Here is a 12439-nt window from a genome sequence, read left to right on the forward strand (position 1 = left end):
ATGTCTGCGAAGGGGGGGGGGGGGGGCACTGGAATTCTCCTTGTGTCTGTGGGGGGGGGAGGGGGGGGGCACTGGAATTCTTCTTATGTTTGTGGGGGGGCACTGAATTTCTTCTTATGTTTTTGCAGCTTTTCACTCTCAGGTCAGAAAAACAAGAAGAGAGTCTGGCAGATCTTGTATGTGTCCCTTGTGCTGTACCCAGGAGCTCCTGACAAAATGTCACCTTTGGTCCCCCTCAGGGAGGGGGGACAGTATAATTTGGGGCTCCTATATAATGCTGGCCTGGTGTCCGCCCCTAGTCGTTCCTTGCTCTTCTCAGGACTGGGGGGTAGAATCTGCCCCTGAGGCCATCCCTGTCCTTAGGCTGTGATACATTTCCTAATAACGAGCAGCTGGTTGTCATCATCTCGTGAAAAGGAGGTGGATTCTCATCCTGTGCTGCAGTTGCACGTCCTGCATAAAGAGAGCAGGTGTAACCAGCAAGGTAGAAAAACAGCAGGAAGTGTGCGTGTGCCCAGCTGAAAATCTGTGTCCGTACCTGGTAGCAGACCATATTGTGTGGAATCTGAAGCCCAAAAGAAGCTTTAAACCAGCAAGCTTTTGAATTACACGAGGGCTGGCATATCTGAAGCCCATTTCACACACTTCTGAATCATTTGCTGGATACATTTTATGAATGGTTTTCTCTATTTTATCTGAAACGGCTCCTGTTCACCATCTGGACTGCAGACACACACATTTGATATTCATACTCAGAAGAAATACTCTGGCCCTCGTTAACATGTTTTTTTTCTTCCTGTTAACAGTATTTCATATTCCTTTACAACATGTTAAAATAACACGGAGCAGGATTAGTTTAATAAAAGAGCAATTTAGAACGTACACAACAAAAAAGTTGGAAATGCATATATTTGTTTTATTTCAAAGGTAAATTATCGTGAAAATTAAACCTCCCTGAAATCGGGCTTTTCATTATTGGCTGCATTGGGATGGTCAGCACTGCGTATGTCCGGTGTGGTGGCAGGACCAGATAGATCAGGGGTGGCCAATCTTATCCGCAAAGGGCCGGTGTGTGTGTGGGTTTTCGCTGCAACTCCCTAATTAGATAACTAATAGATAACTGACTGATTGGCTGAAAGAGTCCTCACACCTGGGTTTCAACAGCTGACCTACAGGTTTTCCCAAAAACCTGCATACACACCGGTCCTTTGCGGATAAGATTGGCCACCCCTGAGATAGATCAAATCGATCAATCCAAGCATTTATCTATCCACCAATCGCAAATTGGTCAGGGTCGCAAGAAGATCGTTACGCGTAAAAGTGAATAACTACTGTAATGCACACAACTTACCAGAGGGCGTCGCTGCTGCACTTCGCATGGCAAGAAGTACATGTATTTCACTAGGAATCCAAAAACTATATTTCTAAGGGGTATCGTATTTAATTTTGAAATGCAATTTTTCCTGGATTTTAAAAATGTAAATATTATAAAGGGGAGTACATATTTTGAGTCCATGTAATGTCTATACTGGGGGACGTACAATACAAATATCACTTCTTTAAATTCGCATTATATGTGTAAGCGGACCGCACATGCACACTTCACTTAGTACAGAAACACACTAAGTGAACGTGTGATCGACGTTAAAAAGATGTTCTGCTTAATTAAATAGATATGCTGTAGGCCGTATTTTTTATATGAAATATAAAAAATGAAACTGATGAAAACGTACATTAGAATAAAGTGCAATAATGATCCGGGAACAAACCAGCATCCGGCCGGCTAACAGAAGAATCCAGACAATAGGATTTAATGTATTGCAGTGATGCTAGGAAAATAATAATAATAATAATAAAATAACAATAATAAAAAATAAAATAATAAAACTGGTTTGGTGGTCTTTTCGCAAGGGGATAAATACCATAATTAAAATGTGGCTGGCTGGTTATTAGGGTTACGTTAATTTTTCTAACATTTCTCTGAAATAAAAAAAAAAATGATTCGCGACATTTTTATTACATTTCTTTATTGTCCAAGTACCTTTTAAAGATAACTGTACAAGTCAGCAGGCTTAAGTATGACCTGGATCCTAAACGTCCAAATCTTCTGCCGGCTAAAGACACTCGTATGAAAATGTACATATTTACATAGAAAAATGGCATATCCAGATTAATGCAGTGACAATTAAGAAGGAAAAAATGTCTAATGAACTGTCCTAAATAAAAGGCAAAAAAAAACAATAAAAAAATAAAATAACACTCGTCCCTGGATGGACAGACATCCTTCTGACATTCTGGAAATAATACGGCTGACCTTCAGAGCAGACGGCAACAACAAGGCACTCTGTGACATATTTACATAAAACCTAGGTTAAATTAGGATAGATCGCTTTTGGGGGCGTTCACAGTAATCACCGTCAGTCTTTTAATCGCACATGGAAAAGTACATATTAATAACTAAACGGACGAGCTTTATTTTCTGCCATTTGCAGCAGCGCCGAATCTGACATTTAAGTACCAATATAATTCAAGTGTGCTTTCAACGCGTTGGGTTAGGGGGTCGAGATCCATTACGTGCCCTAATGAATCTCTCACCACGATGCTTTAATTTTGTACAAAAATGCAGTAGAATGTCATATAAATAAAGAGAAAATAGCATTTGGAGAGGATTTTGGAAAGTTCCTTTATGGGTGCAGCCGCACGCAGTGCCGCGCCCCGCAGTTTACCACTTAAAAATAATTCCTACCGATAATTTCCCTCCTAAATATATTTTTAAAATGACCCCCCATTCGCAAAAAAAAAAAATTAAAAATTAAAATTAAAAAATACAAATCTGGGGGAGGAACTGCGAGTCATTTAAATGGAAAACATACATTTTAAAGAAATTGAAATGTAATACGTATGGTGCTCTTTGGTGTCTATTGATCTAGCAAAAGGTAGATCACTTTGCACGAAATAGTAATAATAATAAAATAATTATAAAATAGTAATTATAAAACAATAATAATAATAATAATAAAATTACTACCAGGCACCTGAAATTTAGCCAAAATACGCTAGAAGGCTATGATTTAGAGTTTAATTTTATTTTTTTTACATTAAGGCGTAGACGTATATTTTGCACGGGGCTTACAGTGCCAATGCAAATGACAGGACAGCGCTGAGCTGGTGAAATAGATTTGTGCTGCCTCAGCTTTTGCTGCACCACTGCTAAGGGGGCAGGGGCTACGCTGAAGGGTACCGTGGACAGGGCACCTTTCGGGCGCCGAGCCCCCCGCCCACCCCCGGGGGAGCGGGGATAGACACATGGGGCAAACAGGAAGCAGTACTGTTGTCTGTTAGACGGTATTCGTGTTGAGCAAAAATCTGGCGCTGCGATGAGCTCTTAAAAATAGACACTTTTGACAGGGAAGGAAGCAAATTAAAGATGTACGAGGAGGATGGCTGGCGCCATGCGCATAATTAACAGGACAAAACCAACTGCTTGCCTTTTTTTTTTCCAATAATTAAATATATTATATAAAAACTTCTCTTCTTGCTTTTAAAAGGTCACAGGCATTAGACGGCCCGCACACATCTAGCATACTTAACAGTACCTGTACATATCAAAATTACAAGAAAGCGTTGTTGCAGTAGAAAGGATACCTTCCTTCTATTAATATCATATCAAAAATATGCAGCTTAGTAAACATATTCATCATACAATTTCTCTGGTACAACTTTAAATGCTACATGACTGAGATAGAAATGTACCAAGGTAAATATCAGGCTGCCTTCTTCCTTCGTTTGTTCTTTGTTTTTTTCCTGTGTATAGCAGTTTCTGCTGGTGCCGAGAGGTGGTGAAGGAACGGTGAACCGACAGGGCAGAAACAGGAGTATTTAAGTCCACGTGGTATCACACACACCACCTGCTCCGTCTGTTTGCTCCTCTAAAACACTCCCACCAGAAGGTAGACATCTGCTGCACCTTCAACCGGTCGCTCCTCAAACCCTGGTCCAGATCATGTTCTCATCCACCATCTTGAGGTGGCCTCCTGTGGCAACTTCGCTTTCCATGGGGGGGGGGGGGGGGGGGGCTTTGCTTTTCCCGCCTCTTCTCTCTGGCCCCGCCCCCCCCCAATTCAGTCAATCTTCTCCACCTTTCCGACGATCTTCTCCTCGTAGATGGGCAGTATGGCGTCGTCCTCGCGCACCTCTTCGAACACCACGCCACAGTCAAACTCGTGGCTAACCTTCTTAAAGTAATACCTGGAGGGAAGTATGAAATTAGCTCCAGGAGACCGGCCCGGTGGGTGAAGGCGGGCAGCCAACTCGCGCCACAAGCGGCGTCATGACAAAAGCAAACTAGCAAAACTTCAACCACAAAAAAAGACCATCAAACACGGTACCTGTAGCTGCCTTTCTTTGTGAGCAGCTCTTTGAACTGTCCGAGTGTGACTATCCTCCCTTTGACAGATGTCCGGTAGGGGATGGGCTCTCCGCAGAAGTAGTAGGCCACAGTGATGTTTTCACAGGGCGTCCTCTTCGTCGCCTTGTGCCTGCAAGAGAACATAGGCTCAAAATGCCGCAAGGAAGTTTCCAGGTTTCCACAGAGTCACACCACTGTTCCTCTGTGAAACCAGGGCCTGCAATATCGCACAACCACAAACGAGAACAAGAAAAAAAACTGCTCCTCAGGTTTCTGCAGATGAGAAGCTTCAGCCAGCTTCTCATGATGCAAGTCTGAGAAACGCAAACCCTGTTGTTTTCTTTTTGAACCATTTCCTGTAGATCTGAGTGCCCCCCCATACACTGGGCTCTTCACACAACTGACAGCCCACAGTGGGCGAGATGCTGACTTATTAGCGTGTGATTTGGCTGCAGAGTTATGGGACAGCGACTGTTAGGCTTCCTGCAAGAGTACAGCGTAAAGGCGGAACTGTGACCTTGTTCTGTCCAGCCTTGTCAGCATAAGGACAAACCCTTCAGAAAAAAATCTGAAATCTCCATGCACATCCCCTCCCATAACATTCACAGGCAGCATTTCGGCATCTGGATGATGGAAAGGTGATATAGGAGTAACTCAATGTCTTTTTTTGGGCCCTGAACATGCCCACCCAAAGTCAGCATGCAACCAATCAGAGGCCCTAGACATCCAGTGAAGGGAGGAATGGGGGCAGGGCCATCAGGGGCTATTTGCGACCAATCAGAGGACGGCATCCCTCCGATTACTGAGCAAGCCAAAATCCCATCCACACAAAAATGTAGCTCAATTGAAGCATTCACAGACAGGATGCTGAAATACGGGCGTACCAGCTGGAGCAAAAACGGCAACATTTTCACCTTAGGATCTCACTGATTTTTATGCATCATTTGTTTCAAAGGTGCAAACTTCACAGTGCTACCACTATTCCTTAAACAATGTTTTGAAAACCGTAATGACTTTCTTAGGAGGTGAAACATACAAACACGGATTTGTTAGTATGCTACACGTGTGGACATGCCAGAGCAGGGCTGTTAGGTTTTATGCTGCAGTGTTTCCCAGCCGGGCCCTTGGCGACCCCCAGATGGTCAACATTTTTGCTCCCACCCAGCTCCTGGTAATGTAGACTGACAGGGAGCAAAAATGTGGACTGTCCAGGGGCCCCCAACGACCTGGTTGGGAAACACTGTTACAGGACTGTCTGTAGATGGAGGTCACTGAATGGAGGGGGTGGGGGGGGGGGGTGCAGGCACACAGCACTAGCCTACAACAGTCTCTCTCAAGCCAGCCCTCAGGGACCACCAGACGGTCCAGCTGTGATGGAGCAAAAATGGAGACCGTCTTGGGGCGCCCAAGGACCTGGCTTGGAAACACTGGGCTACAGCTATGGCAGGGTGAGCAGGAGGGTGGAGGAGGGGAACGGCTATGGGGAGAGCAGCTGAACCTACTCAGGCTCCGAGAGGTCAATGTCGGAGACAGCCGGCACCACGCTGAAGGCGGGGATAAGGGCGGGCCGGGCGGCTGTGCGCCCCCGCTCCATCACCTCCAGCACATACCTGGGGAAGGACGCTGGGAATTAGGCAGCGTCCGCGGGGCATGGAGGGGTGTGGGGGTCCTATACCACAATGCTCCATTCAAGCAGATACTCACACACAGAATCTCTCTCACTCTCTCTCCTTTCTCCCAGTCTCTCCCTCTCCATCCCCCATCTCTCCCTCTTTGTCTCAGTCTCTTTCCATCTCTCTCTCTCTCCCTCTGTTCCTCTGTCTCTCTCTCCCTCTGTTCCTCTGTCTCTCTCTCCCTCTGTTCCTCTGTCTCTCTCTCCCTCTGTTCCTCTGTCTCTCTCTCCCTCTGTTCCTCTGTCTCTCTCTCCCTCTGTTCCCCTGTCTCCATCTCCCTCTGTTCCCCTGTCTCCATCTCCCTCTGTTCCCCTGTCTCTATCTCCCTCTGTTCCCCTGTCTCTATCTCCCTCTGTTCCTCTGTCTCTATCTCCCTCTGTTCCTCTGTCTCTATCTCCCTCTGTTCCTCTGTCTCTCTTTGCCTTCCTCCCCCAGTCTCTCTGTCTCCCTCGGTCTCCCTTCATCCTGTTTCCCATACACTGCACACAGGTACCAGCACCTTCCCACATCCTCATCATGCCCAGACCGCCATGGCCCCCATGGTACTCCAGTCATGAGCCCATACTGCTGTCTACTACCACGAGAGCGACCTTCTCCCCACCAAAGCAGCACCTTCCCTTGATTGAAACTGGGGGAACCCCTGCACTGGGGCAGCTGGAAGAACCCCGCCGAGGCTGGAGGAGCCCAGCCCAAATCCCCGGAGCCCAACCTCTGCTTGGTCTGCAGTGTCCCGCTCCTCCTCTTCTCCTCCTCCAGCCGGCGCCGTGCCTCCTCCAGTTGGGTGAGGGGGTTGGGGGCAGGGTTGGGAGGCATGGTTGGGTCCTGGATGAAGGGGTGGGAGGGCTGCACGGTGTTACGGAGCTGGGCGCTGATGCGGGAATGCACCGGGCCGGGCCTCTCCACTGAGCTGAGCCGCGTGGCCTCGTGGCCCGGCGGCTTTTTGGATCCTCCGGGGTTCCTGTACAAATTCCACAGAACCGAATTAGCTACATCACGGCTAATGAAATGACTGACAGACCATCGCCCCCTAGCCAGACAGAGCCGGCCGGCTTACCCGTGAAGATTCTTCTTCCTACATGCCTCCTTCTCCCCCTCCATCATCCACTGGATGATCTGCCGGTTCCTCTCCAGGTCCTCAGAGGGCATGAGCAGGTCAAAGGCCCGCACCTCGTCCACCTTCTCCGGAAGCGCCTTCTTGAGCGTCCGCTTGGAGAGGGTGCCCCCTTTGCTGCTGAACAAACAAGCAAACGCGGTCAGTCCAAAAGGGCGGCGTGTCCCCTTTAAGAGCCAAGGCCACACCCACACACGTGCCTTTTACTGCCATCTCATCGCAAACGCTGCCCACTGAACTCGCCAATTGAAAAAATTAAATTTAATCATTTCTCTGATGAAAACCCACAGAATATGAAACAGAGTGAGGACTTGTAAAAAAAAAAACTAGCTATTTATATATAAACACTCACTTTTACGGGCACAAACAAACAGGCCATTGATATGAAGTGGTTAGCGTGTTTCGAGGGTGTGATCTGTGCCCACCTGCAAGCCAGCGCCTCCACCACGTTGATGGCCATGTTGTCGCCATGGCCGCGGGCTCTGCTTGCATAGTGATGTGCCTCCAGGCCCCAGGCAAAGCCGGCCTGCACGCGTAGCGCCGCCTCCGCCTCCAGCTGCTCCTTGGCGGGCTTACCGCCAGCGCCGTGGTGATGGTGTGCGTGCTTCTGGTGGTATGGGCCAGCCAGCTCAGCCTTGGAGACCGGCTTGGCCGTGTATTTGCCGTAGCCCTGGGGCGAGTGCCGTCCCGTGCCGGGGGACTGGCAGCCGGGCGTCTTCATGACGCGCTGCACGTGCTCGTCCAGGATGCTCTCGGGGTTCTCCTCGTGGGCGTCCCGCAGCTGTAGCCCGTTGTAGCCAAGATCCGCGTAGCGAGTTCCGGCGTAATGCTGGGGGTGGGAGGCCGGGGGCAGCCTTTGGCTGGACAGGGAGGGGGCCGTGGACACATCAGCATCCTCGCCTTCCTCCTCCTGGGAAACAAAGAAATTAAAGCTAAGGGGATGCATGCCAACAACCGGGCTGTTAATCACCGAGCAGCGTGTCTGCAGGTGCACCTCCTAATTACTGAATTAGTACTGTCACCACAACACTCAAACTCTCCTAGTTTGCAGTCATTCTATGATGCAGTCAGAAAATGCTGTGGTTCGGTGCTGGTCTTCAATAACTGAGCCGGTCAGGCCAGAGGACCCGATTCAGGGAGGAATCTGGACACCCCCCCGGCCGACTTGGTACGGTCCAGATCTGCAGATTTGCAGGGTGCATGCATGCATGTGCTTTGCGTCTCCTGGGACAGGTGTAACTTTGGTTTGAACATTGATCTCCACCCATTTAGGGGGAAATATGATTGGGGGGGGGGGTTGTAATTGTTGTACTGAAACTCTTCCCTGCCCATTTGTTAAATCAGAATCCTAATTAAACCTCAAAACTCATAGGGGTCCTGCCTTTATAGTTCAAAGCTGATCACCCCTTACTGCAGGCCTCTCTTAGGCGAAATGAAAGTGAAAGCACGGGCCAGTCACAGAACGCGGGGGAGGTTTTTCCCAACTGCTCCACCTTGCAAGCCACGCCCTGCCTGTGCCATCCGCGGACCTTGGTCAAACACGGGAGGATACATTCACATACGGAATGCACCACAGCTGGGATTTTCACTCCGCTAGGCAGACACTGTCGCTCCCATTCAGGGATATCAGGCGGAAATTCTGGTGATCTAATTCGAATTTTCTCACTGAAACATCCAGGATAAATATTTCACATAAACAGGAATTTGAACGCAACGCCGTGCACACTGCCCCCCCACCCAACCCCACATCATTAACGAGGTCCGGGTTCACACCTGACAAGCCCCTGCGACTCTACAGCAACTGGCAGGTCCCCAAAAGTCAATAATTCTTCTGAATGACATTTCAAAAACACAGCTTCACAAAAATCTAATTAGTGGGGCAATCAGCCCTCAGAGTAACCACAGGATTGCGGATTGCTGCCAGCTCAATATGATGAACAAGGATGTTTTTTTTATTAGTACAAATCCAAAATCAGAGCAGGGTAGCTGTTGAGAAGGTGAAACTATAGCCAGCCCAGAAAGCCAGAATGGAATGCTTGCAAATAAATAAATAAATAAAATACAACAGACGCCAATCCCTGAGGGAGAGGCGGTAACAAGAATAACAAGGTGGAGGCATGGAGAGCCTTTTGTTTTGCGGGTGTAATGACCGAAAGCCATCGAAACCGCGACACCACCCTGCGCGTCCGTGAGACCAAACAATGCGAACGAGCCACCCGCAGACTCAGCGCGTCGTCGTTCTCACGTTGCAGTTAAATCGAGCCAGCGGCCTGGGAACACCGCCGTCAACGGGGGATCGCACCCAACCACGAAAGCGGGGCCACGCCCCCAGCCTGCCAGGACAGGAACGGCGGGCGGCAGCTCGATTCCACGGACGTTCCTGCTGGAACGGGTGCGTTCCCGTCACTCGGAAGTCTGGCGGTTTACGAGTTAGCAAAAATAACACGAGAATCTTCCGCACAAACATACACAAAAAAAACCCAGCTCGTTTACATGTGTAAACCTCTCCTCTGTGCTTGTTAAATTTCACCACCAGTGGCCTGTACTACGAAGCGGGGTTACTGGCTTATCGGGGTAACTTGTCGGATTTAAGGTAGTCTGGGCAAAATGTAAGTGAACGAATATTAAGTCCATTTAAACTGTGGTACCTTACATCCGACAAGTTACCCCAGTAAGCCAGTAACCCCGCTTCGTAGTACAGGCTACTAATCGATTAATTACCTTAATCAGTTAAATAACTGATTAGTTATACATGGTGTGGGGGCTGTTGAGAGAAATACACGGGTGTATTGGACAGCTTCTGCAAATACTGGGGTGACTTTAGGAGAGGTTCTGAAAAGGCTAAACTAACACATATTGATAACCATAAAATCAGAGTTTGACACCAAAATAAAAGGTTATTTAAACATTATTTTCTTTTGCACAGCACTATATGCAAGTCAGAAAGACACACAGTACGACAGAGAGCAGCCACATCTGCGCGAGAGGGACTGTCAAGCGAGGCTCTCCTACCAGCCGAACCCGCCTCAGTCGCTCCTCCAGCTTCTCCTGCGCCTCCCTCTCACGCAGGACGCCCTCTAGCTTGCTGATGAGCTCGGCGGCAAACTTCTGCGGGTCCACGTGAACGTCCTTTGGCATGCGGTACGTGCGCTGCAGGGAAGACGGGCGACAGACAGGGGGAGTGGCGGTCAAAGACACGGTATGGAAGCAGCGGTATCCCAAAGGGCTCCATGTCCATGTGCAAACTCTGACAGTCTCGCTCAGATCGGCATCATAACCCATCAGCTTAACAGCTACTGGAAGGGGGGCAGATTCAGTGTGAACTTTGGTGGCTGGTCCGAAACAGCCGCGAGGACCCCAGACATCAGTGACATGGGACACTGTGAGATAAGATGACTGTTGTTCATGCATGCTTAATTGGCCGGGTGCTGTGATCATTCACAACCGCGATCCTCCATGTACCCCGAACAACACTCAAACTCGCTTCCCGGCTTCTGCGAGGGAATATGAGAGGCAGGCTGCCGGGACACACGAGGGAGCCGGTTTGCTGATGTCAAACACAGCACTTCCATGTGTCTTTACTCTTATTATTCTTAGATTTCAATTTCAGCCAAATTGGATTTTTTTCCAAAATAAGCCTTTAAAAAAAAAAAAAAAAATCAATAAATCTCACTCATGCACCGGCCAATCACAGCCCTGCCTGCCTTGGCATCCACTGGGAGGGGCATGGCGCGTGGAGTCCTACGCTTTGAAACACAACAGGACCACTCGTGTGAATAAATAACAAGAATGGCATCCTGACAGCCCCCGCCCCCCCCCCCAACCCCCAACCCCCGGCCCCGCAGATCCCGGCGTGCCAGGATCGCTTCCACTGCACCGCTATCAAACTGTCAGGCAGCGGAGGTGGTACCAAAGCCACCGTTCCATGCCGACAAACACTCTCTCCACGATAACACAGCTGGCCGGCCGGGGCTGCTGATACAGCCAGAAAAATTAAAACTTCGCTGCAGAAAGGAGAAGTTTTTATTCGTCTTTTGGGGCTCAGAACCTAATATTTTTCTCTGGGAAAAAGTGGCGTAGAGATTAGCTTATGTGCGTGTAAATTCTCTTAAGAAGGGGAGCGTAATTGAGCGTGCTCGGCCCGCCCCCGCCCCCCCCCGGACCGCCGACCGTAGGTCCCAATTAGGTGGAACCTCACAAGGAGAGAGATGAATAAAGCAGGCGGCAGAGTCAGAAATGACTGCTCAGATCTGCCGCACCACCGCACAAAACGCCGGGGAGGCAGGAGCGCCCGGCGCCTGCATTTAGACAACTCGCTCCCCGCATCCACCTTCCGCAGTCACATGATCAAAGGGCCCAGAGGCTCTGCCGAGCAGCTCCAGAGTGCGGAATCTCATTTTCAGGGGAGAAAGAGAGACGGGAAAAAAAAATATATATATATATATATATATATATATATATAAAAATGGAGGGGAGAACGCCTTTCTTCAAACGACGACTCCCAGGGGGAGATGACTCTGAGATGGGACCAGCAGCTTCTGCCTGAGAAATATGGACTCCTGTCACCCAAGCCACCCCCCCCCCCACATGGGGTTCACACGGGGGTGCCTGTACTCTTTTGTCAGTCGTGAGAGGGGCGGTCAGGTGGCATGAAATGTGTCAGAAAGCCCATATTTGCACAGCACACAGGAACGCCCACATATCCATACAGACACACACGCACGTATGCTAGCATAGCCATCTCTGGGGGCTTTTAATGCTTTAACACAGGGGACAATCTCTGAACTGCACACCCAACAGAACAGCAAGCACACTCAGACACACACACACACAGAGACAGAGAGGCAGACGGGCAGGCAGATAAACAGGCAGACAAACAAGCGGGCAAGCAGGCAGTGAGACAGGCAGGCAGGCTGAAAGACAGGCAGACAGGCAGGCAGAGTGACAGCCAGATAAACAGACATGCAGGCAGGCTGAGAGACAGACAGGCCGATAAATAGCCAGAAAGACAGATCGGCAGACAGGGTGAGGTGTCCGGCATGTACTTACGGGAATATGAGGTAGTGGCACTCGTCCGTTGGCTTTGGCGCTCTCCTGCATCTCCCGCCGGTGCTGCTTGCGGTAGCGGTACGGCGGGATCCCATCCCTGCAGCACAGAGGGACGGTGCTCACCTCAGTGTCTCAGTGGAGACCAGCGGTACTGGTGCAAACGCTCACCTAGCCCTGCACTCCACACCCCCAGGAACA

General features: G+C 49.3%; 1 protein-coding gene across 7 annotated transcripts in view; it reads right to left on the bottom strand.

Annotated features, from left to right (window-relative positions):
- Positions 1–2010: 2010 nt before the first annotated feature.
- axin1 (axin 1) overlaps positions 2011–12439 on the bottom strand; it is a 62071-nt gene continuing 51642 nt past the window's right edge. For 5 of the 7 annotated variants that reach the window (XM_023798595.2, XM_023798593.2, XM_023798592.2 and 2 more), the window contains 8 exons: positions 12242–12338; positions 10205–10342; positions 7618–8102; positions 7136–7312; positions 6791–7039; positions 5911–6018; positions 4389–4538; positions 2011–4248 (listed from right to left, as the gene is read on the bottom strand). In XM_023798595.2, the coding sequence (XP_023654363.1) occupies positions 4122–4248; positions 4389–4538; positions 5911–6018; positions 6791–7039; positions 7136–7312; positions 7618–8102; positions 10205–10342; positions 12242–12338 (1531 nt within the window). In that variant the 3' untranslated portion in view covers positions 2011–4121. The remainder of the gene's footprint in view (positions 4249–4388; positions 4539–5910; positions 6019–6790; positions 7040–7135; positions 7313–7617; positions 8103–10204; positions 10343–12241; positions 12339–12439) is intronic. The other 2 variants (XM_023798598.2, XM_023798599.2) reach the window with 2 other exon arrangements.

The sequence above is a fragment of the Paramormyrops kingsleyae genome, chromosome 22 (assembly GCF_048594095.1).
Source record: "Paramormyrops kingsleyae isolate MSU_618 chromosome 22, PKINGS_0.4, whole genome shotgun sequence".
Taxonomy (NCBI): Eukaryota; Metazoa; Chordata; class Actinopteri; order Osteoglossiformes; family Mormyridae; genus Paramormyrops; species Paramormyrops kingsleyae.